At 48.0% G+C, this 11233-nt stretch overlaps 1 protein-coding gene across 1 annotated transcript; it reads right to left on the bottom strand.

Moving 5' to 3' along the window:
- Positions 1-212: 212 nt before the first annotated feature.
- LOC125447112 (ferritin, heavy subunit-like) lies at positions 213-10808 on the bottom strand. Its single transcript, XM_059640656.1, has 6 exons — positions 10707-10808; positions 9037-9183; positions 7521-7646; positions 2257-2403; positions 801-926; positions 213-368 (listed from the first exon to the last, which is right to left on the bottom strand). The coding sequence occupies exons 1-6, from the start codon at positions 10806-10808 to the stop codon at positions 213-215; spliced, it is 804 nt and encodes a 267-aa protein (XP_059496639.1).
- Between the last annotated feature and the right edge of the window lie 425 nt (positions 10809-11233).

The raw sequence follows: 11233 nt of genomic DNA, 5'->3' as shown, positions 1-11233 counted from the left end.
TGCCTTCAAGCTCAATAAGATATCTCCCAAAATATCCAGTGCTCTGAATGATGGACAATAAGCAAGATCAATACATGATTTTATTCATTTGCATTCAGCTGGTACAGCCATTACATTCTTTGCTACAAGCCCCTTCTCCCTGGAATGAGACGGGTTGCCCAGGGTGAAGTGGGGAATGCATTCAGAACAAGCAGACAGTACTCCAGGCCACACTAACTGCTGTCCTCCAGGGAGAGCCTGTCAAACAGGTACTCTCCCATCCCATTCTCAGGGGCTCCCAGGCGCTTCAGGTTGGTGATGTAGTCCCCGAGTTGCTTGATGATCTCCACCTCCTCATCCAAATAGTGAGTCTCCAGGAAGTCACACAGCTGCAACAGAGGAATATGACACTTGGTACATTTATACTATCCAAGACAACTTCACAATTCCTCCTGAAAAAGACTGAGCCATAGCTAGTTCTAGACATCCCTGAAAATCTAGCTAACAGGTGGAGAATTTGTGCCAGTGAGGACATTTCAGCTGCTCCATCTCACCTTCTTAAAGAGCTCCAAGTTGTATTGTATAGTGCAACAATCCCCAATTCAGCAGCCAAAAATCACATCAGCATTCCCACTGGACTGTAATCCAAATTCCTATTTCAGTTCGGTGTTGAGCAGTTGAACATTGTCATCATAATTATGATGACAAAGGTACAATGTAGCATCTGGACAAAGTTACGTCTGCGAATTTCCACTCCACAAAGACCAACCAATGAAGTTGAGGAGGCATGGCAGTGATGAGAATGAAGAGGTGAAGCTTGCATGAGGGTCAGTCTGGGCTGTGGCGAGTTGGTGTAGATCCAGCAAACTCTGGTTCACATTCTTCTCCACATCCAGGGCAACCTGCATTGCCTGCAGACTGTTACCCCACTCATCCCTCTCAGGCTTCTGAGGATGGAAACAGGAACAGTTAAGCTTCAGAATCAGAGACTCGCCGCAGCATGGGGGCAGGCCATTCAGCCCATTGAGTCTGCAATCAACCTTCTGAAGAAGATCTCAGATTTACCTGAGCCATTCGCACTGCAATTCCCCCATGGCTACTTCACCCAGCCAGCCCGTATTTGGACTGTAGGAAGAAACCTGAACATGTAAGCACCAGTCATCAGAGGCCAGAGCTAAACCTGTGTCCCTGGCACTGAGCAACTGTGCCACCCCTAAAACCCACATTCATTACTTGTGAAGTGACTTCACTTTGCTCCATTTATCCTTGATCTGAAGCATGAAGTCATTGTGGGGATAGGGATTTATTTCACACAAAGTTAAACTGTTTGCACCAGTGCCCATTTGGAGTTTAGATCAGGACATTGACACCTTAGTCTCAAGGGTTCTTGAGGTAGAGTACCAATCTGCACCTTGCAGGCCAGGCATCTATGTCTCACCTGTGCTGGTGGCTTCATACATGTCTGAGCAGGATGATCAGACATCACTACTATTTAATTCATTGAAGGGAGCAATGTGCTTACAGTAAAAGGGACAAGCAACAAATGCCCAAGACCATCCCTCAAGGTTCAGCAAAGGTAGACAGAGTGGGGAAGGGGCTGACATGATGCTGGTCTCCATGATTTGGGGCTCAGTAGAAAGGATGAGTCTTGCCACAAACATGGCAGCATTGGCCAGACCAAAGATGGAATGTAGTGTGGTGACCAGAACCACCATCAGAGGGACAAGGTGGCACTGCAGGGGGTACAGGTGAGGGTCATCAGGATGTTGGCCCAAGATGGAAGCAAAAAAAACAACAAAAATACAATGATGAGAGGGAGGTTGGATAGCCTGGGATGGTTATCTGATGGAAGTGTGGAAGATCAGGGAGGATGGACAATACACAGTCCCCATGGCAGACATGAAGACCAGATGGCACAGGTTTGAGGAGATTGGAGGACCCACCCACCCAATCGAGGGTGGGAGAGGTATGGGATGCATTACCTGAGGGGTCAGTGGAGGCAGTTACTCCAGCAACATTGAAGCCTAATCTCAACAACTTCTTCATGCCAGAAGATAGTCGGCTGTGGACTAAGTGCAGGAAATTGTGTTAATGTAGTTTGATGTTTGTGGGCAGCATAGACATGGTGGACAATTGGGCTTGTTTAGAAACTGCCTTCAAAAGAAATCAAACAGGGAAGCCAGGCCAAAATAGGATTTTCACATCCCAACAGGACGCAGCACCACAAGAGCTGCCATTCTCTCCTCCACAGCTGCAACCCTCCCACCCAACTCCAACCTTCACATCCTGGAGGAGGACTCGGCCTCCACGCTGATTCTGGAATTTCAGCAGCTTCTCTGCATGTTCCTGCTTCTCCCGGGACTGATCTTTGAAGAACCTGGAGAAGTGGGGGAGGGCCACATCATCCCGGTCAAAGTAGGACATCTGGAAGGGAGAGAACATGTTAAAGCCGATTAAACACAGCACTGACACCAAATTCTAGTTCAGCCTTCTGCAGCAAACTAACTGCCTGGTATGTGAACATGTTTGAGAACCCAATGATGTCCAGCTGTCCAGCAGATCCTTCAACTGGGATCAAACAGAACAATCCCAATTTCCTGTTGGAAACTGGCTAAAGTTTGGCTTAAAACAAACAGTAAATTGCTCAGATAATAAAATGTGAGGCTGGATGAACACAGCAGGCCAAGCAGCATCTCAGGAGCACAAAAGCTGACGTTTCGGGCCTAGACCCTTCATCAGAGAGGGGGATGGGGGGAGGGAACTGGAATAAATAGGGAGAGAGGGGGAGGCGGACCGAAGATGGAGAGCAAAGAAGATAGGTGGAGAGGGTGTAGGTGGGGAGGTAGGGAGGGGATAGGTCAGTCCAGGGAAGACGGACAGGTCAAGGAGGTGGGATGAGGTTAGTAGGTAGCTGGGGGTGCGGCTGGGGGTGGGAGGAAGGGATGGGTGAGAGGAAGAACCGGTTAGGGAGGCAGAGACAGGTTGGACTGGTTTTGGGATGCAGTGGGTGGGGGGGAAGAGCTGGGCTGGTTGTGTGGTGCAGTGGGGGGAGGGGACGAACTGGGCTGGTTTAGGGATGCAGTGGGGGAAGGGGAGATTTTGAAACTGGTGAAGTCCACATTGATACCATATGGCTGCAGGGTTCCCAGGCGGAATATGAGTTGCTGTTCCTGCAACCTTCGGGTGGCATCATTGTGGCAGTGCAGGAGGCCCATGATGGACATGTCATCAAGAGAATGGGAGGGGGAGTGGAAATGGTTTGCGACTGGGAGGTGCAGTTGTTTGTTGCGAACTGAGCGGAGGTGTTCTGCAAAGCGGTCCCCAAGCCTCCGCTTGGTTTCCCCAATGTAGAGGAAGCCGCACCGGGTACAGTGGATGCAGTATACCACATTGGCAGATGTGCAGGTGAACCTCTGCTTAATGTGGAATGTCATCTTGGGGCCTGGGATGGGGGTGAGGGAGGAGGTGTGGGGACAAGTGTAGCATTTCCTGCGGTTGCAGGGGAAGGTGCCGGGTGTGGTGGGGTTGGAGGGCAGTGTGGAGCGAACAAGGGAGTCACGGAGAGAGTGGTCTCTCCGGAAAGCAGACAGGGGAGGGGATGGAAAAATGTCTTGGGTGGTGGGGTCGGATTGTAAATGGCGGAAGTGTCGGAGGATAATGCGTTGTATCCGGAGGTTGGTAGGGTGGTGTGTGAGAACGAGGGGGATCCTCTTGGGGCGGTTGTGGCGGGGGCGGGGTGTGAGGGATGTGTCGCGGGAAATGCGGGAGACGCGGTCAAGGGCGTTCTCAATCACCGTGGGGGGAAAGTTGCGGTCCTTAAAGAACTTGGACATCTGGGATGTGCGGGAGTGGAATGTCTTATCGTGGGAGCAGATGCGGCGGAGGCGGAGGAATTGGGAATAGGGGATGGAATTTTTGCAGGAGGGTGGGTGGGAGGAGGTGTATTCTAGGTAGCTTGACCGCATCTCCCGCATTTCCCGCGACACATCCCTCACACCCCGCCCCCGCCACAACCGCCCCAAGAGGATCCCCCTCGTTCTCACACACCACCCTACCAACCTCCGGATACAACGCATTATCCTCCGACACTTCCGCCATTTACAATCCGACCCCACCACCCAAGACATTTTTCCATCCCCTCCCCTGTCTGCTTTCCGGAGAGACCACTCTCTCCGTGACTCCCTTGTTCGCTCCACACTGCCCTCCAACCCCACCACACCCGGCACCTTCCCCTGCAACCGCAGGAAATGCTACACTTGTCCCCACACCTCCTCCCTCACCCCCATCCCAGGCCCCAAGATGACATTCCACATTAAGCAGAGGTTCACCTGCACATCTGCCAATGTGGTATACTGCATCCACTGTACCCGGTGCGGCTTCCTCTACATTGGGGAAACCAAGCGGAGGCTTGGGGACCGCTTTGCAGAACACCTCCGCTCAGTTCGCAACAAACAACTGCACCTCCCAGTCGCAAACCATTTCCACTCCCCCTCCCATTCTCTTGATGACATGTCCATCATGGGCCTCCTGCACTGCCACAATGATGCCACCCGAAGGTTGCAGGAAGGCAACTCATATTCCGCCTGGGAACCCTGCAGCCATATGGTATCAATGTGGACTTCACCAGTTTCAAAATCTCCCCTTCCCCCACTGCATCCCTAAACCAGCCCAGTTCATCCCCTCCCCCCACTGCACCACACAACCAGCCCAGCTCTTCCCCCCCACCCACTGCATCCCAAAACCAGTCCAACCTGTCTCTGCCTCCCTAACCGGTTCTTCCTCTCACCCATCCCTTCCTCCCACCCCAAGCCGCACCCCCAGCTACCTACTAACCTCATCCCACCTCCTTGACCTGTCCGTCTTCCCTGGACTGACCTATCCCCTCCCTACCTCCCCACCTACACCCTCTCCACCTATCTTCTTTGCTCTCCATCTTCGGTCCGCCTCCCCCTCTCTCCCTATTTATTCCAGTTCCCTCCCCCCATCCCCCTCTCTGATGAAGGGTCTAGGCCCGAAACGTCAGCTTTTGTGCTCCTGAGATGCTGCTTGGCCTGCTGTGTTCATCCAGCCTCACATTTTATTATCTTGGAATCTCCAGCATCTGCAGTTCCCATTATCTCTGTAATAAGCAGCTCATCACCACCTCCTGAGGTGTAACAGTTGCTGAGCACTAAATGTAGCCTTGCCATTGGCCCACTCAAGATTGACTGTATATAAAAAGCATGCTGGGACAGGGTAGGGGGGTCCAAAACTAGAGGGCATCGGTTTGAGGGGAGAGGGGCAAAGATTTAATAGGGACAACTTTTTGACACAGAGGACAATATGTGTATGGAATGAGCTGCCAGTGACAGACCTATTGGGCTGAATGGCCACTTCCTCTACCATTGGATTCTACAGCCAAGACTTTCATTTGCTGAAAATAAAATATTTTACATGGTGGAACAAATCCATTCAGTGCCTTAATGACCCACACCCTCAGTGAAGGCTGCAGTGTGCTCTCACTACAAAACTCCCTGAAACAATCCCCAGAATGTCTCTGACAGCCCCCTCCCTAACCCACGATCTCTGACACCTCGAAAGATAAAGGAAGTAGCCATACAGGAAAGCCAGCATCTCCAGGTCTCCTCTCTGAGCCATACTACTCCTTCAATGTGATTGGGTGAGATCAACCTGCATCAGGAGCAACCCTCCCTGTGGGGAAGCTCAGAGGGACCAAGGGAGCAGCTCAGTGAGCTCAATGCTGGCTTCAGCAGCAAGAGCCAATCAAATGGCAGCATTTAACCACAAGCATTGCTGTGTCATTCCCAGGCCCGTTATCGGTGGCAATGAGACCCTACAGTATAATCCAGTACAGTTCAGGAGAATTTCTTGACCTGATTCTATCAAATGTGACCGTTGGATTGAATTTTCCCCAGTTTTGTGGTGACAAGCTTGAAGATTATTGGAGTGAGTGCAGGGGTGGTGTTGGAAGGCTGCCACTTTGGGACAACTGGGCATTGGTGCCACAAAAAGAACCCTCCCTCACTCCCCACCTGTCCTAGTGTGCATCCCCACCTTATCAAACTGGAAGAGGTGTTGTTTCAAAGAGAGCTGAATCTGAAGAAATTAATTCTTAATTTGCCCATCTGCTCATGGCTATGGCAACTGCCTTGCTGTAATCTCAGGCCCCAGTGTGGGCCTGAGCACCAACCAGCACCTTGGAATCCTAAGCCACATCCAGAGTTTTGGGGGTGGGAAGGAACAAAAGCAATGTTTAGAATTGATTAGGCTGGTCTTGTTAAATCCCCCTGAGAGCTATACCTGCTACATTGGAGATTGTACCACTCCCAGATTAGCTGGTCAGCAAGCATAGTCTTGTGGACCTCTTCCTTCAGAGGAGTGAACTGTTCCAATGCAGCAGACCAGCACTGGCTCCATTTTGGTTTACAGCCATTGTCAAATGTGTAATATTTGAGGGAAGGCCAAGGCAGAGCATGTAATGGAAAACCTGGAATCAGGGATGGGTGGCAATTGTGAAAGACAACCTTCAGTCTTCCCTTTGGATAAGGTAGTGGAATAACCTGTCATGCAAGGGAAACCAAAGTTCTTTTCAGTACAATTGTACTGATCACATCCAGAGATATACTAATCCTTGTAGAGACTGAAAACTCTAACTTCACATTCCAGTTGTGAGCAGCTTGAATTAAGAGGCAGAGTTACCCCTTTCCCATGAGGTGGGGGGGGTAGTAGATAGAAAAAGTAATTAATGGTTTCAAGCATTATGTGCCAACAGGAAGTAGATGTGCTCTGAATGATGGACAATAAGCAAGATCAATACATCATTTTATTCATTTCCATTTAGCCGGTACAGCCATTACATTCTTTGCTCCAAGTCCCTTCTCCCTGGAAGGAGACAGATTGGCCAGGGTGAAGTGGGGAATGCATTCAGACCAAGCAGACAGTACTCCAGGCCACACTAACTGCTGTCCTCCAGGGAGAGCCTGTCAAACAGGTACTCTCCCATCCCATTCTCAGGGGCTCCCAGGCGCTTCAGGTTGGTGATGTAGTCCCCAAGTTGCTTGATGATCTCCACCTCCTCATCCAAATAGTGATTCTCCAGGAAGTCACACAGCTGCAGAGGAATATGACAACCGAGTGCATTAATAGTATCCAAGTCAATTTCACAATTCCCACTGAAAAACATTTAGTCACAACTAGCTCTAGACAGCCCTGAAAATCTCACTAACACCTGGAAAATTTGCACTAGTGAATTCAGTAGCATTTCAGGTGATCCATCTTGCTGTGTGAAATGGAGCTGAGTTGGATTGTGATGGACAATGATCATTCTACTGCAATGTTCCTGCATGAGAATGGGAATTCAGTGGCCAACATCACTCCTAGTAGATTATCAAAATTCTCATTTTACCTCATTGCTCAGAAGTTGTAACATTATACCTGAAGTGATCATACTGATGATTAGTGTCATATCAGGACAGAGTGACCAATGAAGTGTTGCCCTGAGGGTCTAGCAGCAATGAGAATGAGGAGGTGATGAAGCTTACGTGAGGGTCAGTCTGGGCAGTGGCGAGTTGGTGTAGATCCAGCAAACTCTGGTTCACATTCTTCTCCAGATCCAGGGCAACCCGCATTGCCTGCAGGCTGTTACCCCACTCATCCCTCTCTGGCTTCTGAAGAAAGGGGAGAGAACAGTTAAGCTTCAGAAACAGAATCTCTGCAACATGGGATCAGGCCATCCAGCTCACTGAGTCCACACCTACCTTCTGCAGAGGATCCACCTATAAACATTAACCCTACATTCCAAAGTAGCCAATCCTCCTAAACTACACATTGTTGGGCTGTAGGTAAGCACCTGCTAACATGGTGTTAACATGTAACTTTAACTAGTCAGTAGAGGCCAGAACCAAACTTGCTGTGTCCCTGGCACTGAGCCAGCAATGGTCACCACTGTGCCATCCTGGAAGTAGAGATAACAGTTACTCAATTGTTTTCTGGCACCATTTATCCTTGATCTGCATTTGGACGTTAAAGAACAGGTCATTGTGGGACAAGGATTAAGTTTGCACCAGAAGAGTTGTTTGCTCTAAAGTCCATCAGATGAAATTCAGAGCAAGACATTCACACCTGAATCCCAAGGGCTGTTGTGGTAGTGTTCCTACCTCTGGAAGGGACAGCTGATGAAGACCCATCTGTTTGTGGTTTCATACCTGCCTGGGGTAGGATGATCACACATCACTACAGTTAAATTTATTGTAAACATGTGCTGTCTCCAATGAAGGAGAAAAGTAACAAATGCACAGGACCATCGATCTTTCAAGTTTCAAAAGACAACCAGGTAGTAAAGGTGACATACAAGTTGCGTGCCCTCATTACCTCGGGGGGGGGGGGGGAAATGGGCAACAGGAAAGGGGAAGCTAGTTCCAACTTTGAACCATTGTTCCTGTCACCACACTACTCCATCTTTGGGCTGGTCACTCAAAGACAGGATGGTGCTGCAGGTAGTGCTGTGAGGGTCACTAGTTTGTTGCCCGAGATGGAAAATTCATTACAAGGAGAGATTGGATAGACTGGGATTTTCCCTGGAGCAGAAGTGGTTGAGGCAGTTCTGAAGGAAGTATAGAAGATTGGAGATACTGCACAAAGTGGGGAGAAGGTCTTCCCCATGGAAAGCACTAAGAGCAGAGGGCACAGGCTTGAGGAGGAAGCAGGTTAGAGGGGATTGGAGGAAACTTTGACCAAGGGCAATAGAAATATGGATTGAACCACCTGGGGAATGGCAATGGATGTAGCTACTCCAACATTTAAGTAGCATCTGGACATGTACTTTGTTCTAGGGCATAGTAGACTGTGGACCAAGTACAAGTAAAGGGGATTAATGACATTTGGTGTTTGTTGGCCAACGGGCTTGGATCTATATCAGCTTCAAAGGAGATCAAACAAGAAGTCAAGCAAAAATAATTTGTCACTCACTCCCCTTTGAGTGACAATTCCATCACTGATGACTTGAAGCCACACCACAAATGCAGCCCATTGCCACCCACCCACCGCCCCAACTCCTACCTTCACATCCTGGAGGAGGACTCGGCCTCCACGCTGATTCTGGAATTTCAGCAGCTTCTCTGCATGTTCCCGCTTCTCCTGGGACTGATCTTTGAAGAACCGGGAGAAATGGGGGAGGGCAACATCGTCCCGGTCAAAGTAGGACATCTGGAAGGGATAACAAGTTAACATCCACACAAACACTGACCCCAATTGTAGTTCAGAACTCAGGGCTAGTTTAACCATCTAAAGCTACTCATGTTTGAATGAGCTGTTAATTGTCTGGGATATTAAAACATCCAAGAATCCAATGTTGTTCAAATAGCCAGCAGACCCTTCAACTGCAATATCATGTTTTTTATTGTGGTTTAAAATTGGTGATTTGCTTGGTGGGGGTGGAGGGAGTAAGAGCAAGAGCTGGCGCAGTATTTGGCAAGAGAAAAGCTGAATTCTTTCTACTCACTAACCTCCACTAGATTAGAGAAAATTAGTGATTAGGGTTTCAGGAACTGGAGTACAGGATCTACTCAGGGTAGGGCAGCTGTAAAGCACTGCATTTCTCCTTTGGAGAGAAAGTGGAAAGCAGATGTTGGACACTGCTATAACTAGCAAAGAGCATGTTTTCTGCAACAGGATTGTACATGCTATGTGTAGAACTGAAATATAACATGCTGTTTGCATTATGGAGAACATAGGAAGCTGGCACCAAGATTCTACAAAGGAAAGCCTACCCAGTGATGCCTTTGGATTGTTCTAGCAACTATTTAAACACACTTAGGCAGTGCCAGACTGCCAAAAGCTTGCAAACAAGCTTTGTGAACAACAAAGCAAGTTAAAAAATAAGCTGAGGAAAGAGCAAATATTGGAGACACCTGATATAAATTGTAGATCAACCACTATCTGCAGATAACATCACTAAAGCACAACAGTTACTGGGAAGAACACTCCATTGGCTTAATTCAACAGGTAAAAGCCTGCACAAAACAAAGTTGCTAGAAAAGCTCAGCAGGTTTGGCAGCATCTGTAGAGGAAAAAAGTTTAACATTTCAGTTCCAGTAACCCTTCCTCAGTTGGGAGGGTGGGTGTGTTACTACACTACAGATCAGCTTTCTGCAGGTTGAGGGGATAGACCACACCCACTTCATGTGGAGTACAACAAGTCAATTCAGCCTCAATTGTGTTCTTTTAAAACAAAAGATCAGTCACCATGACTAGGTTTGCTCAGATTGAGCAAAATTACAATAGGGAATTATTAGTATGATCAACATTAAAACCTACATCTTTTAGAGGCACCACAAAGTCAAGCAAATACAAGAGTCAGATACATTGAAAGATCCTGACTTTAGCTAGCCAATGGGTGCTTCCCTTCCTACTACTCAGTAGTCTTAATTCTTTTCTTAAGAAAGTCCAATCAGCATTTGACCATCCTGGTAAGGGATGGACAGTTACTCCTAATCACAACCACACAAATGAATTATATCACAACTCCAAGAACACTTCACCTTGCAGACTACCACTGGGGCCTCAGTGGGCACCAGCATCACACCCGTGTTGTTACTATAACATACATCCTGAATTGATATTTAGGCCAGAACCACAAAGCAATCTACAAAATCATCAATTTAATTAGAAGAAAAAGAATTTACTTGAATACAGTAAATTTAAACTAACTCCACAAAGACACCACTCACCAAAGACTGATAGAGATAGGAGGCAGTGAGCTCCACATTAATCTGCTTGTTGACAGCAGCTTCACAATCCTGGTGATAGTTCTGACTGATCTGGGAGGCCATCTTATAAAGGAAAAGCTTGCTTTATTTTCCTCCCCACAAAAATGACAAAGCTAAGAGCAACAGTAAACATCCCTGCCCTGGGACTCTATTTATACTCCAGGAGCCAACACTCATTTTATGAAGCAGGAAATGAGATCATCAGTGATGGCCAAACACTCTTGTTAATCAATTGATCAGCTGCCACATCCAATCAGTGCAGGATGGGAATCGGGTCAAAAAACCAATCAGAATTGACAACTGGTTGATGATGGAATTGCTGAAATGACCTTTGACCTCCCGCACAAGTGCAAATTCTGGAAGTACATCTCCCTGAAAATGAGAATAAAATACACTCTAAAACTTCACTTTTGTATCTGAGGCTATTTCTTAACAAACACTCATCACAGATTTGCTGAATTCTGTCAGTTTGTTACTCTGAGGGATTA

The sequence above is a fragment of the Stegostoma tigrinum genome, chromosome 38, assembly GCF_030684315.1.
Source record: "Stegostoma tigrinum isolate sSteTig4 chromosome 38, sSteTig4.hap1, whole genome shotgun sequence".
NCBI classification, from domain to species: Eukaryota; Metazoa; Chordata; class Chondrichthyes; order Orectolobiformes; family Stegostomatidae; genus Stegostoma; species Stegostoma tigrinum.
The sequence above is the reverse complement of the archived record's forward strand: the minus strand, read 5'-3'. Positions and strand labels throughout refer to the sequence as shown.